Source organism: Amblyomma mixtum, chromosome 6 (genome assembly GCF_055824585.1).
Source record: "Amblyomma mixtum isolate Tamu chromosome 6, ASM5582458v1, whole genome shotgun sequence".
NCBI lineage: Eukaryota > Metazoa > Arthropoda > Arachnida > Ixodida > Ixodidae > Amblyomma > Amblyomma mixtum.
The window spans coordinates 118,376,077-118,392,921 of NC_143017.1; the positions used below are offsets into that span (position 1 = coordinate 118,376,077).

Consider the following 16,845-nt stretch of genomic DNA (forward strand, 5'->3'; position numbering starts at 1 on the left):
CCAACGCTGCCCTTACGCCGTAAAAATTCATCGTCATGAAATTCGTCTCGCGTGGTGCTCAACAGACAGTGTGTAGAGCGAGGCTTGCAGAAGGAGAAGGTGGTGTGGTGTGTTGAGCATGGGGCTTTGATTATTTCCGATCACCTGGGGCTCTTCAAAGTGCACTGCAGTCGCACAGTATACGGGCGTCTTGCAGTTCGCCTCCATCGAAGAGAAGAAGGTGTAGCATCTTCAGGAGCTCTACCAGTGCTGTCGTAGGAGGGCTGCTCAACAGGGACAAATGTTCCCCTCGCGGAAGTTGTCCACCACCGCGCAAAGCGCCCATGACGCCCGTTGTACAGTGCACGTCTGCAGCGCAGCTTGTATTTGTCAGTCGCGACGGTGTTTACGGAAAGAACGCTTTCGAGGAGCTGCGATAAGCGCGTCAAAGCTATTTTTTTTTCCTGGCGGCCAGACTGCTTGTACACAGCCTACGAACGAAAACAAGGAAGGAAGACGCACGCGTGGCTCTGCGGTTGCGGTGTTTTGCGAGTAGGAAGAGGTCGCGGGTTCGATAACCGACCGCATTCCGACGGGGACGAAAAACAGAAACATTTGTACCGTCTTTTCCGAAAGTAGCTTAAGCTTCAAATCTGTGTGAGGAAAAGAGAACCCTTCTCCCCACCTTGCAAGAGCTTTTGGTCTTTAGGGATGCCGTAAGGGTCGTCTATACGGCTGGGAGCCAAACCCAGTTGGTTGCCTGGATACTTTTGGCAAAGACGGAATGCCTAGGTTTCTGCGGCCGTTAGATAAACCCCGCTGATTGCTGAAATTAAACCTCAACACCCCACTGCGGCCTATCCTACAGCTGGAGTGAAGTGTATTTTTGGCATATCAAATCAAATCATATCTGAAAGCAGTGTATGCGAAATGTAATTGGTGTATTCATATGCCAATTATAAGGATCAGTCATTTAAAAACGCTGGCCAGCCAGCCACCTACGAACGCGGAAACCGACTGCTGGCGGAGCGCCGGCAACATCATAAGCAAACTTTGTAGCTTGTCCGTGCTTGACGCTAGAGGGCGTTAGTGCTAACCTGGCGGCGCTGGGTTACAAATCTGGGTACTACGCCTGTCTTTCCCTTTGTGTACACGCGTAGTGACAGCGTTATCGCATCTGCAACTGCTTATCGGCTGTGTTACGTGACTAAAAGTAGGCCTCCCAGAAAATGAGATAACGGCATAGCCAATGCACTGCCCAGTTGTCTACGGTCGTCCGTGCGGCCTTATCACCGCTAGTTTAGTAGACAGTTCATGCTCGCGTTATCGCGCTCAACGACTCAACCCATTTAAGCGGCAGACGTCGCAGATTTAGCAGCAGGGAAATGATAAGACGCCACTGCTCAAACTCCCTTTGCGTGTGCGTGAGAGGGTGCGATGTCTAGACAGCACGTCGAGTCAGCTTTGTCTGGGTGGAGCAGGATAATATATCTGTCGAAATTATAATTCCCTATACTCTAGTGGTAGGAATATTGAGGTCGGGTAACGCGAATGTAAACAATGGTTTGCATACAGGAATGACCCACGTACAGAGTTTGGGAGTCAGATGATTGATTGATTGATTGTTACGTACCATGTCAACACTGGTTTATAAGGCACGACGTATACCAAAAAGTTTCAGATTGATTTAGGCCACCTGGATATCATACGCACTCCGAGATCTCTGAACGCATACACATAAATGCATCCGAAGCGCCCGGAGTCGAACCCGCGACCTTCGGCGCACCAGCCAAGCCAACGCGGCAGGTGGGCGGAGTGTTCAGCTTGAGATTGTTTCATTTGCCCGTAGCAAGATCTCCTCTTATAAACAGTCATGCTTGATCGCCGACTAGGCGTAAACGTTGTCATTGTGCAGCGAGCACTCGTGGGTGTAACTTCGATGCGGCAGCTGCCACACTCGGACGTTGGAGCTTGCTGCGGGGTGTTGGGCTTTGTGCAGGCGTGTGTGAAAACCAGCGTTACTACTCGAGCAAGGACGCTTGCGTCAGAAGCCGGGCCGTTCAAGACACATACAAGACGCTGTTTCTTTTTTTACTGCGTAAGCGGTACTAGTGGCACAGTGCGGAAGTTCCGGCTTCTCTTGCCTCTGAGAGAGAATCCTCCACCATCCAGAAGCACTATAGTCACTGCCGTACCGCGTCCTCTAGCGGGCTGCCCACCCTCCAGAAAAATTCTCTCTCGTGGGTGAATCATCAGCTTAGAGTAAATGCATTCATTAGAGCAGAAGCGTCAAAGTAATCATCGAGGGTAAATCCAACGGCTTTCGCAGATTTGTCGCATCAGATGTCTGATGCCGCCGCGGTGGCTCAGTGGTTATGGTGCTCGGCTGCTGACCCGAAAGACGCGGGTTCGATCCCGGCCGCGGCGGTTGAATTTCTTTGGAGGAGAAATTCTAGAGGCCCGTGTACTGTGCGATGTCAGTGCACGTTAAAGAACCCCAGGTGGTCGAAATTTCCGGAGCTCTCCACTACGGCGTCTCTCATAGCCTGAGTCGCTTTGGGACGTTAAACCCCATAAACCAAACCAAACCAAACCAGATGTCTGATGTTCCCGCATTTTTTTTTTTTTTTAGCGCGTGCGTGCGGGTCTCATTCTTGCGTGCAAGCATTATCGTGTGTGGTTAATAGTTGCTCAGAACATAGTGGGCAGGCCGTGTTCGTAGAGACAGCGCTAGAAGACAAGGGACAGCGATCGTCCCGTCTTCTTGCTCGTGCCTTGTCTTATAGCCCTGTTTCAACGAAAGCTATATCCGTCCGGGCTTGTTTTATAAGTATATCGTGAATAAAAAAGAAAGAAGGAAAATGTTCTCTTGCCGTTTGTATGCTCCAAGAAGATTGAAACATCCGGTAGAAAGCCGCCTTCTGTCTGGTTCGCGCATGCCTGGCGTCGAAGGCGGGCCAGTGACTTGGAACTGTGCAGTGCCGTCGCTGCGAGCTTTGCGTGACGTTCGTGAAAATTACTACCTAGCTGCTTTCCTTGCACGCGGCGTGTGCTTGCCGGCGCTTCGGTGCAGTCGCGTATGGACGGCACTGCTGTCGCCCCTACTAGGAACAGCGTGCTGCGTCGTAATTTCGTGCACGAGTTGCCAGCGGCACATGACCGAGCGAGAGCTGTGTCGGCCGCGCCGCTTCGTCGCACTGTTGAGGGCGGATGTGGCATCAAAGCGCACGACAGCACCGGATGGGCACTTTCGTGTCTCGCGCGAAGAATGGCGGCCGCTTATGGAGGCTGCAAGGATGGACACATTGTGCGTCCCTCGGCTAATCGCGCCAGTGACTTTTCTCAGGCTACAGGCAGAAAGACCAACGAAGGTGTCAGATTAGTTGGTTGCGTGCATTCAAGAAGGTTTGGTTTGTTGGGGTTTAACGTCCCAAAGCGACTCAGGCTATGAGGGACGCCGTAGTGAAGGGCTCCGGAAATTTCGACCGCATGGGGTTCTTTAACGTGCACTGACATCGCACAGTACACGGGCCTCTAGAATTTCGCCTCCATCGAAATTCAGCCGCCGCGGCCGGGGTCGAACCCGCGTCGTTCGGGCCAGCAGCCGAGCGCCGTAACCACTGAGCCACCGTTGCGGGGCCATTCAAGAAGGGGTCGTTCAGACTCAATGGTCGCGCTCTTCTGATATTTCTCGTCCGTGTTACGTGCATGTGTTAGCGTTGAAGAAACCGTGAATTAACGAAGCACATAATGTTACATAATGTACGAAGCACGTACATAATGTTGAACCTTCACCAACTCGCCCAGTTTTCTGTTCTACTTAAGCACTCGTCGCTAGCAAGAACTTGCTGTCATTGTGTTGCAAGATGCGGCGCGACCTGCATTGGGCCTTTGTTATCGCGTGTCCGGCAGTTGTGAACAGCGAATCGAGGCCTACGACGCAAGAACTGAGCAGGACCGATCGACCCAGCCGGTTCCAAAATTATGCGCATATTCTCGGCAACTGTATTCGAAACGATCGATCGTGTCTTTTGTTTCTTGTTCAGCCATTCTACAAGCCATACTACACATCGGGGTTTTTACACGGGATGGGCCAACAAGATGAGCTCCGGAACCCTCCCCGTTTGGTGGCTTATATCCCTGTTCACACGGGCACAGCAAAGGCCTTTGCGAATCAGGTCCTTATGTGCAAAAGCGTAAGGAGCGCAGCTACACAGCACAAATGTTGCGCATTTTCCGCTAAGGGCTTTTGAGGCGAAGGCGCCCGTCCGAGACCTTTGGAGCCCAAAGGCGCGGCCTTCGAGAACCTGCGATCGCAGTGCCGTACAACGTCAAACAGTAAAAGCAAAGAAAAAAAACATGCAGCTAACAGTGTTTCAATACATGGTTAAAAAATACGAAAGATTTGTCACAGGAGCGGGTGCCAAGCCTCAACGACTGTTCAACCTTTGGGCTGCGCCGTGTAGCTCCTTTGAGCATTCGCTCCTTTGGTGAAAAGAGGTGCCTTTGTTGGAAAGGTCTTGGAGAAATGCCGTGTGACAGGAGTATAAGATTCTCTAGCGAAGGGCACTACCGCCCTGTAGTAAAGGTACCAAAGAAAGTGGTCACCTGGCCTTCATAGCTACCTTTCGGCTTCCTCTCGCCGAAGTATTGGCGCTTTTCTTTCTTATATCGGTATTTTGTCGTTATCTTTTGATAAGAGGTTATCGTTTTTTCGGCACCCTACCTGGTAACTAGTCCCGTTTTGTATTCACAAAGAAATTGCATGACCTTGGTGGCTATCTTTCCTCTTTCTTTTTGTCCCAGTCTGCCTATTTATCGTGAGCGCCGTTGCTGCAATTCTTCAGCAGTTTTGCCTCTGACTATGCACTAATTGTAACCTCCATGGCCTCATGCCCCCCCCCCCCTCCCCCCCCATTTTTTTTTCTGGTTAACCTCCCCACCTTTCTCTTTCCTCCGTAATTTCGGCAGCTTCTTCCGTAACGTGTTTCTCCACTTGTCATTACTTCTCTGAGTAATTTCTTTCCGAATGTGCTGAACCTTGCGCCATCGACCTCGCTTCTTACGGGTGCGCATTGCTACACCTACCGGTTTCGCGATTACTGCGTAGTATACTGCGATTACTGCGTAGTATCTACTGCGTAGTAGATTCTGGCAACAGGTTACGCTTGCATACGCAGAGTCGAATTTCGACTGGTTTCTTTGAAAACACGCGAATAACAAGTAATACTTTTGCAAAAAAAAAAAAAAGGAAATACTTCGGCAGAAGTGCAGCGTTTAGAACTCGCGCATATTTCGTTCAGCGTCCAACCGATATGCGCAGTTTCAGTGACGTTCTCGAAGCTTGTGAAACCCGTTGTGCCCTTGTAGATTTCCCCGGCAGAGATCTTTCGCATTTGAGCAATCGCCGCTGTGGCGAAAGCGGCCCAGTGGGTCTCACCCTTCAGGACTGCGGTTATGCCGTGCGTCACAGTAGCGCGTGCAGTTCGGTCCGTTTGGTTGCGAAGCACGTGGCGAGACGCCGACGAAGGCCGTTTGCGAGGCAGGCAAGCAGACGGCGCAATTCAAAGGCCACGGGGCCCTCTGCACGTGCCGCCCACACTCTATGCGCCAGTGAAACGTAGCCGTAGTACACTCGTGGTGGGTTTGACCTAGATTCTTCGGCGCGTCATGGAGGAGAAAAGTGCGCAGCGCCGCCAGCTGCGATGGGATTGATCAACTGGTGGAGGAAAACTGAACCAGTCGACCCTTCCTCCATTCGAGTGTTAAGTTACTTTTGGGCCTTCGCGGTGCGAAACAGCTGCTGACCGATTGCAGTCACCACAGTTTCATTCGTGATGTCACCTCCCGAGTTCGCAGCTTTCTTGCACTGATGTGGGGTTTCTCTCCAAACGACACGTGGGCTATGAGGGGCGCCATAGTGGAGGGCTCCGGAATGAATGTCGATCACCTGGTGCTATTTGGCGCGCATTGACGCAGCACAGCACACAGCGGCCCTTTCCTTTCACTAGAGTTTTTACTCAGCCGCTGTCTGTGCGGTCCTTCTGTGTGGGCAGGTTGTGGTGACGTCGCAAGGCCACGTGACCTAGCTGGCCCACCTGCCGCCGGGGCTGGTTCTGTGGGGATTTTGGTGAGTTATCACTAGAGCCCCCACTCGCCGATTTTTGTCCGGTCCCTCTGCGACTTTGAAAAGCTGGGTGCACCCACCAAGGTCCAAGGTGCAGGTAGGCCACCTAGGGCACGTTACCTTGTGACGTCATCACGACCTGCCCACCGGATTGTGAGCAACAAGGGGCTCACAAGCCCCACCGGTGACCACGGTTGAAAAAGCCGCTTAACCGCTGCACCACTGTGTCAAGAGTGGTATGAGCACTCCCGAATGCAAAGTAGAGAATAACCAATGAGAGAATGAAAACCGAACTAACGCACCTAATTCGCATCTGGTCTAACCACGCTAAATAGTGCATCTTTTTTCTGCATTTCGCTTCCATCGAGGTGCGGCCGCCGCGGCCATCCGGCAACCTTGCGTAGACACTTGAGCAATCGCGGCGGGTGCTTTCTTGCATTCACAGCCGAAGCTCTGATTTTGGAAAACGCAGTCCAGCGGTAGCCACGCTATTAAATAGTTGCGGTCGTAGCGTGCTCAACGCAAGGCGCAGTGTGAGGCGGCAGTCGCCCGCAGGAGTGGCTGGAGAAGGCACGCAAAAACCGAAATTGCTTCCGGAGGAAGGCAGCGCGCGGCATTTCTCTCCCCCATTTCGACGCAGCTTCCGTGCGGCGCGTTGCGGAAGCCGTGCTGGCCGTCGCTCGCTCTCTCCCCCGGCCCGCCTCCTTCGGCGCCGACCCGGCGTTGATGCGCTCCCAATGACCGGCTCCCCCCGTGACGGAATCCGGTCAGGCCATTGTCCACGCTCATAACAGCTCGCCTCTGCGGCTGCCGCCTGCTTTTCGCGCCTCCCTTGTTTCCCCCGGCGCTGATACACGGGCAAGAGAACCCTTTCCCTAAAGTTTCTGAGCCACTCGCAGCTGTCTTTCTTTAGCTGTCCAGCTCACTATCATCAATCCGTCATTTCGCGCTGTTACCATCTCTCGTGGAGGGAGAGAGGCCGCAACGCGTTGCGGATTACTGCTTTATTACTTCAGGTCACTTGAGATTCTTAGACGAGTATTGTAAGATCTTGGTGCAGAGGCAGATCTGTAATAACACGGTCACCTCTCTCGGGTACGGAACGCACGGACTAGTGCCCAGCAGCACAACACCGTAGCAGCTTAGCCATCGCGACCAGCTTGGTGTTCGACGACAGTCGCGCACCCCTAGCTGACAGCATTATCCGATTGACGTGCCACGAACTGAAGAGCGGCGAGACGACTCCAGGGATAACGCGCGGTGCTTTCACGCAAAGCGGCGACTTCGCCTGACCTTTCGCCATCGTTCGGATCGAAGCTGGATTCCTTTAGAACCGGTCGTCGTGCAACAAGTGGAACTCCTGGCGAACAGTGCGCCGCAGCCGGGAAAGTCGCGCCCCGCGTCGCCAACAGCAGCAGGACACCGCTACCTGAGGCCGTCGCCACAGAGCGGGAAGGGGGGTGCCCTCCATATCGGTCGCGTCTTGACACAGCAGCGGGCGAAAGCGAGCGGGCGACGACGGGCGAGTGCAGAGAGGACACCCCGCGGTTCGTCGAAGAATAAGAGATGGACGAAATCGGCCGTTCTTCGTCTCTCTCTGCGGGGTGGCCCGGCGAAGCTTCCGGGACGCCCCCGGCGGCATCGCCGCATTCCGTTTTGTTTCTGCCAAGGTCACTCGCGGACGTCGACCCAGCGGCGCCTCGTGCTGCTCGGCCGAGAAACGTGCGCTGCGGCCAAAGCAAGAAAAATAGAGGACAGCGCCTGCGGGCGACAGCGCGCGCGCGGCTCCCTCGGCCTTCTTCTTGCGCCCTCCTCGCCCCCGCGAGTTACGGTATCGCTAGCGGTGTCCGCTGGAGGAGGAAGAAGAGCGGTCCAGGGGAGGAAAGCCCCTCCTGCGAGCCGCCGGCATCATCGCCAGACGCTCGCGAGCCGGCCAATCGCCGCTCTTCTAGGCCGCGCCGCGCGTTTCATGGCCGAGTTTCTTTTTTGCTTCCCCCTGTTCGAGTCTCTTGCTGTTTTTCTCCGCCCGCGGAGCCGTTAGCAGCACGATTCCCCTCGACGCGCGAGCGCGCGAGTTTGGGGCGAGGTGACTCGAGAAGCGTGGCCCGGGGAACGCTGAAGTTGTCGAATGCGGATTAGCCTGGGATACACCGTGGCCTGGGAACAGAAGGCGTGAACGCGCCGAGTGAAGGGCTGGTTCTCGCCTACATCCGCGCTAATCGTTCCGACGCTGCGCTCCGTGGTCATCACATGTTCGGCTGCCGAGCATTTCGCGAGATCGAATCTCTGCCGCGGAGGCAGCATTTTGGCGGCCGATTTGCGATTGGTTTTTGAGGAAAAGAAACGGCGCGGTAATGGGTGAGGTGCGTTTCCAGATTCAGCGCAAAGGCTCATGGGAAAGTCGTCTGCTACCGCTACTTCCGGTTCCAAATTTCTCCCCCTGCTCGCTTGCTTCACGCCAGTCGCTGTGTTAATTTGCTTCTTCCACTAATTTATTTCCACTGCAACACCGCTGATTGTATTGCATCATCGCAAGACCAACTATACGTCGACTCTGTTCTGCTTCGTAGCGTGTTTTCACAACCAAAATAATACGTATGCAGTGCGATGTGTTGAGTCGCGCTGTGCGCACGCCTGCATGTATGGATGGTCTGCTAGCCCACTGGCAGCTTTTACACGCTCTGAGGCAAATACATCAATCGTTTGCTAAACTGCAAGCTCAGCCTTCGTTGCCTTGACCAACGCGTGAAACTAGTTCAATCGCGCACACAGCCCAATTCCGTGCATACGCAGAACATCCAGTCTACGCTGGCAATACTATAACCACGAGAAAACACTCGTACCTTTCGTAATTGTCATTTTCTGCGCTCAGGACGCGTTCATACACAGCCCGCGCTGATCTTACGGTGATGCTGTGCAATACGCAATGTCGCAGCACAAATATATTAGCGAATAAACGATGCACGAATGCAGGGCGATTGCTATGCAGAAGGCAGTGCGTGGGAGAAATTTTGAACCGGAAGTAGCTGGCAGACGATTTTTCCATGGTTGTTTGCATTCACTTCGGAAACGCACCTCACCTATTGTCTGACATCCCGGTGAACACACTAACCACGCCGTACGGAAAGGGAGGAAGGTGGGAGTGAAACAAGAGAGAACAAAGTGCCGTAGTGGAGAGCTCCGGAATAATTTCGACCACCTGGGGATCTTTAACGTGCACGGACATCGCACAGCACACGGGCGCCTTTGCATTTCGCCTCCATTGAAACGCGGCCGCCGCGGCCGGGTTTGAACCTGGAACTCCGGCTCAGTCGCCGCGAGCGCCAGTCCATATGCAAATTAGGCCCGCTAGCACTCTGATTTTCACTTCTGTTCCGGTGTTCGGATAGCGATAATGTGTGAATGCCCACATATGCGGGATTGGTCTGCTCGTCTTGGAGGAGTCGCAGTGGTGCAGCAGTTCAGCGACGCGCCACTGCCCTGCGATGGCAGGTGCTCCCAGAGGTGGGGAAATTAAGACCCAGGTTGCTCATCCCGCGCAACCTCTCGCGATCAGTCACTACACCACCCACCACTGTGGGTAGGTTGGAAGCCTGCGAAAAAAAGCAGGCTTCAAACAAGCCAACACAGGCACGCACACAACGACTCAATGCAGGGAATGGCCGCTATAAGCGATATCGCACACACAGAAAAAGAAGCGCTTGTGTGCTGTGCGGTGTCCGTGCTCGTTGAAGAAATGATTGCGGAGCCCTCCACTACGACGCTTCTGTCCAGCGCCATCTAGAAGTTCTAAGTGGCTCTGCTCTGTCTCGCTTTCTTCACTGCCTCCCTTTCCTCGCGGCGCGGTTGACGTGTCCTCCGAGGAGTGAGATGTTACCGCGTCTTTCATTTCCCGGTAACCAATCGCACTGCTTGGATCTAACGTATCGCGCACCAGTTTGCTTGCCTTGGGGCCGTAAAAATAATAAAATATTATGCTGCCTTTCGCATCACTGTTGCCACGCTCTTGTAAAGCGGGGGTGCACTTCCGAAGCGTTGTTATCGTCCCCCTCCCCATTCGAGTTTTCAGCTCGTAGTCGCAGACCACACCAGCAGCCTGCGTCGCGAGGTTACCGTTCGGGCAGCTCACATGTAACGACGTCTCAGCAGAGGTAGATTTCGAGCCCGAGTGCGCGAGGTGATTCATTGTGCCCCTCCGCTGCTATTAAGACATGTAGGAATGAGGCGTGCGGAGCTTCCTCGCAAGCGCTCGTGACTGGCAGGACGAGGAAAACAGAAAAAATAATAAGGCGCGCCGTCGCTTTAGGGTCCTTAAAGATGTCGGTCGCCGTCGGCCGCCATTGCATGTGCCGTGTTTTCCAGCGCACGACGCACAGCATTGCTGCATGCTGCTTCCTCGAGGCTACCACCGGCAATCCAACGAAGTAGGCGAGAACAAGCGTCAAGTCCGCGCCAGCCCCTGCTCCGAACGAAAACGTTTGCTTCACCCTCTAGCGCGTGTGGACTTGCTTTCCCGTCTTATTACGTTTGTTCCCTCCGCACTCTCATCAGCCTCCTGCCTCGCGCGATTTCTCCCCCTCCCCCACCCCCTCTCTCTCTCTCGATGCCTTTCTCTCCGCGTGAGTGCGGCGACCTGAAGTTTTTTCCTTGTGCCGCTAAGCGCCCTAGCGCCGAGGGAAGGCTGTCCCGTCCAAATGTACCCCCGACGCCCCCGAGGGTGCACAAAATCCTCCCCGCTCCTGTTCGTGAGAACGAGGCCTGCTACCCCAGGAAGTCTTGACGGGGACGTGTCCAATCGTGCTTGCCAATTCCAGCGGGGAACCCGGAGGTCTGCAGTCTGCATGGGATGCTGTGTTGCTGCATCAGCAATAAAATCCGAGTACAGGCAGTGTGTGGCTAGTGGCTTTACCATGGTCTGCAAGCCAAAGGTGACCTCCAAAGGCAGATGTCGGAGATAGGAGATACGTATCAAACCAGAGTCCCAGCTTCCTTATAAATGCTGACGCTACGTATGCTCATCAACACACCAAAAATCTTGTCACCTACATGCGTACATACATTAAATAAAAAACCAACCAGAGTCGAACCCGTGGTGGCATGAACAGATCAGCTTTGCAGTCTGCTGTGTGGTCAAGCCTCATCTTAAACTGCAACACACTCTTGCACTGTGCATTGCACATCGTCCTCCATTGGTGCAAACTGATCAGATCAGCTTAACCTCGATCAGGGCTTAACCTGAATCCAATATCGTCGCCAGATGTGCCGACGATCAAGCAGAACCACGAGCCAAAGTGGCTAAACACATGCTTTCGCACGTCTACTGTGTTTAACTACGTTAAAATCCCTACCAATTTTTAATTGCATTTTTGGACTGCATCCGGTGTCCACAATGCCTGAAATCATTTGGCAGTACTGTTAGATAACTCTGCACTTCTGCATTAACTTCTGCTGGATTTGTAGGAAAACATCATAAGCACTGCTGTGCTAGCCACATAGTTATGGCATTAAAGACATCCCTGCGAGTCCCTGCGCAATTGTTCTTTATTTTAAATTTTACAGTCTTGCTTGCAGCCCCATGTTGGTCTAGTTGAAGAAGCTGATTGGTAAAATAATGTCCAACTCTTCTTTCTTTATATCCCAAACATTCTGGGTGCTAAAAGTGGAGAGAGTTGGGTGAGACAAAGATGTGTTACTCTCAATCGTTAACGTAAAGCACACAATTTTGATCAGCGAAGAAAGAATGTGATTTGCAAGCCTGTCTCGCAGTAAATAGCACTAGTACAAATGTGAGTCAATCATCCATCGAAGTTCTGTTGTTGCTCTTTATCACTGCATGCTGGAGTCAGTATTGTAATTTTAACTTTTTTTTTTGCACTTGTTACAGTCCAAACAGTTATTTGAAGAGAGCTAACATGAGCCAACATGCATAAAAACTGGCCCTGTGGCTCCTGTTCTGGTGAATGAAAGAAAAAAAGTAGTAAGTCACACTCTTTAAGAGACAGCCTAGGAGAGCCTTAACTGATTGAGTGCAGCAAGAAAAAAAACGACCACTGCCGTTTTCCCTACTGTCCTTACGTTTGGAAAACAGTAACATGCATGTAAACAAATATGTGCACGCCAAGATCTACAACATGCACAGCAGATGCACTTGAGCAGGCACATTGCAGATTTCATAATAGATGCCTCCAGAACAGTCAGCCTTTAATAGCTATACATTAAAAAAAAAAGATCACTGTACTTCATAAGGAAATAGATGTTCATAAGAAAAAAAACATTGTACTTTCCTGGTGAGATCTCTAACCTGCAAGCTGATTAGACTAGTCATGTAAAACTGAGAGAATCATGTTGCTTCTCTGATTTTAGCCATTTAGCACTTGCATGAAATGTCCATTAGTGAACACCGATTATTTATGACTTCCTTGTTTCACTGCCAAGGCTCCTTTACACACACGCATGTCAAGGTGCACTGTTGGGCTTGTTGGTGGCAAGAAAGCATGGCATAAGCTGTGGTTAGGGATGAAGATGAGACACAAAAAACTGCACAGGGCTTTTCTTTTGTCACAACTTTCTATATGCAGATTGCACCATGTTGGCATGCAGGGGGCTCATGCTACCACTGTCTCCATGCTTGCCGCATATGTACACAGCAGTATAGGACAGCGATATGGTAACACTGAAAGAGATCAGTTGTTAATGTGGCAGTCTGCCTGTTCTTGCTCAGCAAGCTCGTTCATGTTCATGCACGACAATCTAGCACTGCACTCATGAAGCTGTAAGTGGATGTTAATCAAGTCAGCACTGTGCATTCTTGTGGCCTCTTACATGTCTCTAATAGATAGTGTAGTCTCAGTCTCATTAGAGTACATGGCTTATTTTGGTGCTATGCATCAAACACAGTCTGACAAATTTCTTCACCTTTTCACATAAATGGGCATGATCTTTGTCAATCAATAAGTGTAACCATATTTTTGTAATGAGCGAAAGGTAATGTAAATAAATTATTGTTAAATGCACGTTGTGCTGACAAGTTTGCCCTGAAGAGCTTGGTACAAGAAGACATTAGGATGTTTACAGGAAACTCATCCACGCGTGTCCTCTAAAAAATGAACTGCCATATGGGCAGTTTCAGCAGATCACAGTATCACATCTTAGTACTCAGGATCTCGCTCGATGGCTTTTGCTTTGCCTTCAATCATTTGCAGGCCCCTCATCCTGTACAGCAATATATGTGGGTTAAAAGGAAATGTTTGATTTGGATGAGATTTCACTCGTGTGCTTTCATGGATGAGTCAGCAGTGCTAACGGCATGTGTCACTGTAACGCCAACATGCTTTGTATCCCCTGACACAGGACAGGAGGTTGCAGCACCCCCTTGGTGGCAGCAGCCAAGGTGCGCGGAGCTGCTGCAGCTGCAGCAGGCATGGCGGAGGAGGCAGTGTTACAGCGACATCCCAGTTCACCCCGCACCGGACGTTCGTGACGACGGCCTCCTGGTCTCAGGCACCCCTGGTTCAGCAGCCAGGCAGTTTGCCCGAGACCAGCACAGACCCATTCGAGCTGTCCAAACAGGACCTGGCTGACATCTACGATGCCATTAAAAAGGTTCGGGGGTCCTTTTGTCTACGGCACTGGAGTTAATGCTTAAGCTCACTCTCTTTTCCAAGTCTTTTGAATGGCTGCCACGTTTCGTGGACTTTGTTGCATTGGGGTAGCTTTCGTGCCGTTTGAAAAAGTTCAGAAGCACGTCGTTGAAAGACAACTCTGAGCATGTCATTAAACAAACCAAAAGGAAAGCTTTGGTTAAAAAAATTTTTTTTAAAATCTAGCTGAACTTAGTCACCTTGCTAAAACGAATGCAAAAAAGCAACTTTTCGTGCTGAAAGAAATATTGGTCTTGGCTCGAGGCCTTCCTTTCTTTCTTAGCTCCGTGGGTGCACCCAGGTGGATGTTAACTGTGGTAGCTGCCACGTCAGAAATTGTGAATCATACCTGATGCTCTGTTGGGTTGAAGCAGGTGTTAACATATCTGTATCGCTGGAGCTTCTAGTTTAAAATTACAATGTACATCATACTCTGCCCTTTCTCAATTTCTGAAGAGGACTCACAAGACGAACAAGACAGCATGCAAGTGCAAAGCAAGAAAGTTGCATGCAGCACAACATACAATGCTCAAGCAGCACACACACACACACAAAAAAAAGAAACAAACGAACACCAGTATACTCTAAACTTTTCACAGAAGCGCCTAAAGTATCTCCGCAGCCATAACATGGGCAAAGTTTTTTTTTACAAGGCTCCCTTTACCATCAGAAGAAGCAGTGAACATTTTCAGTAGTCATGACTGCACAGATAACAGGGAAGTCTTTCCGGAACCTGGATTCTTGGCAACTGCTACAGCACTGCTGGCAATGAGCAGTTGCTGTGCATTACTTTTTCTGGACAAGGAGCTATGGTTGTCAATTTTTCCCATTTTGTTTTCATGCTCTTGTACCACATGCATTGGCATACCAATAAATACCCTTAGAGGGGAGCTGAAAAAGGCAAGTGAAGGATAGCATAAAAGGGTGGAGCTGGAGCAGAGACTGAAGATGCTGGAATTTGTCTGGAGAGCTTAGGGATAGCAAACATGGTGAGTGCCAGGCAGTTTGGTTTGACCGTGCTGTTTGTCATGAAGTGTTTTACCGACGTCGTGGTTTGCATGCAGTTACAGCAGCAGTACGTGACAATGAGTCAAATCCAAAATCCTGGTCCAAAGCACCGTCGAGAGTGATGAGCTCGACCAACATGCCACAGCACAAAAAAAAAAAACAAAAAAAACAGAATGCTTTTTTCTTGTGCCATGCTGTGGCATAGCTTGCTTCTACTACCATAATGACCTGCTTGCCTGAAAGTAGACTTGTGACTACTTGGGCAGACCACTTGACCACTTCAGCGGCCTCATTGCGTAAAACCTCTAAGTTCACGCCAGACAAGACACAGACATAACCTTTCACTTACGCCAATATTTTCTAAAACAAAATCCCATATGAATAGTTTCTTTCCGCGTACTATTCATGAATGGAATTCTATACCTGTCGAGGTATTGCAGTCACAAAACTTTGCAGAAGAGCTAGAAAAACATCTTTCTTCCATAAACTAACTGAAACAAAAGTGTTCACAATCTGTTGTTTTCCTAACTCCTTCACTCTGTCATGCCTTTTTTTTTTCCCCCAGAAACAGTTCTGTTGTTTTGAGTAAAAATTGCCCGCCTGTTTGTTATTTCACATGTGCCACTCTTCATGTTTTGTTAGTTATTGTGCTGGTGCCAGAATGTATTCATTGAATAACACTGCTACATCCAGCATTATTTTTCGTTAGTGTTTGTTGTTGTTTTGCATTGTCACACTTTTTACTGTATTGCCCCTCCTGCTAGGGCCAGTTTATTGGCCTGCAGTATCAATAAATAAATAAAAAAAAATAAACAGCACACTTACTGCTTGTGAACTGATTCAACAGCCGTATTGTGCGGATACCCTGATATAGATCAGTTTCTTTCCTTCTTGCAGGAACTTTGGGTGTCGAAGCCACAGCTGAATGAAATTGCCAGCTACTACTTTGATGGCCAGGGAAAAGCTTTTCGCCCCATGATCTGCACCTTGATGTCCAGAGCCGTGAACATTCATGTGCACAATAGAAATGTGTAAGTGACTGCGCATTGATGTGCAAGGAGCAGAGAGGAGGGTTCATGCGTTTCAGTGTTGCAAGTGATGAAAGATACTGCCAACAGCACCAAGAAAGTGCATGCAAATGCTAAGCGCTGCTTGAAGTTGCATGGACAGAATTTATATATGATGTCTTAGTGCATCATATTTTAAATCTTTCAGTATTTTTTGTACAGCATGCGAGTACTGTAAAAGTGGCTATGTATTTTCACACTTTTCTCATAACTGCCTAAATCGCTTTTTCTTTTTTTTTTGCACAGACTCTTAGATTTTCAAAAGAAAGTGGCATTACTGTGTGAAATGATCCACACTGCCAGCCTTGTCCACGACGACGTCATCGACACTTCAGACACACGGCGAGGAAAGCCCAGCGTCAATGTGTTATGGGGGCAGAAAAAGGTGAGTGATGTATGTGCATGCTTGACGCACAGCTGCCCTAGGTGTGATCTGCAGTGCATCAATGTGGCTGCAGAACCAGCATCATGTTGGACTACAGCACTACACTCTCAGTCAACTTTCTGTGGCTCTGCAGCCAAGGCTAGGCAGAAAAGGGAAGGAGACGGGCTTTTGTGACCGTGCTGTGAATAGTCCGGCCAGTAAACAAGGAGAAGTACCACAATCGGCAGTTACTGTACAAAAATATTTTTTGCCATTATTGCAAGGGGCAGGGCATTTATTTAATTGTTTAAACGTGAGAGAGGGACAGATTATTTTGCGTGAACTTGCTGGTCTCATCCCCGTCGTCTTCAGGACATATATTATATTCTACTATGGAATAATACGTGCGCTTCAGTACTCCAGCCGTCAGGAGAAAAAGGCCTCTCTGTTTTTCTTTCCTGCCTAGCCTTGGCTGCAGAGCCTCGGGAAGTTGACCGGAAGTATAGTCAAGTGAGATCTGTGCACGGAAGCCTCTGTTCCAACAAGATGCATGTATTTCTGCTATTGCATGCAGAAACAGATGCATAGACTCCATACCACATCATCAATGTTGCAGACCACATGAACTGCCTAATGCTGAAGTAGAGACTGTTTGTCAGG

General features: G+C 50.4%; 2 protein-coding genes across 6 annotated transcripts in view; one reads left to right on the forward strand and one right to left on the reverse strand.

Moving 5' to 3' along the window:
- The window catches only part of qless (decaprenyl diphosphate synthase subunit 1 qless), a 52,444-nt gene that overhangs the window by 32,292 nt on the left and 3,307 nt on the right, over positions 1-16,845 (forward strand). For all 3 annotated transcript variants that reach the window (XM_089548947.1, XM_089548949.1, XM_089548946.1), the window contains 3 exons: positions 13,457-13,708; positions 15,652-15,785; positions 16,068-16,206. In XM_089548947.1, the coding sequence (XP_089405073.1) occupies positions 13,457-13,708; positions 15,652-15,785; positions 16,068-16,206 (525 nt within the window). The remainder of the gene's footprint in view (positions 1-13,456; positions 13,709-15,651; positions 15,786-16,067; positions 16,207-16,845) is intronic.
- Positions 11,630-16,845, reverse strand: part of YME1L (ATP-dependent zinc metalloprotease YME1L) — a 38,060-nt gene continuing 32,844 nt past the window's right edge. For all 3 annotated transcript variants that reach the window (XR_016283587.1, XR_016283586.1, XM_089548943.1), the window contains one exon: positions 11,630-11,759. Coding sequence is in view for 1 of the 3 variants with exons in the window: in XM_089548943.1 (XP_089405069.1) it covers positions 11,690-11,759 (70 nt within the window). In the remaining 2 variants the exon portion in view is untranslated. The remainder of the gene's footprint in view (positions 11,760-16,845) is intronic.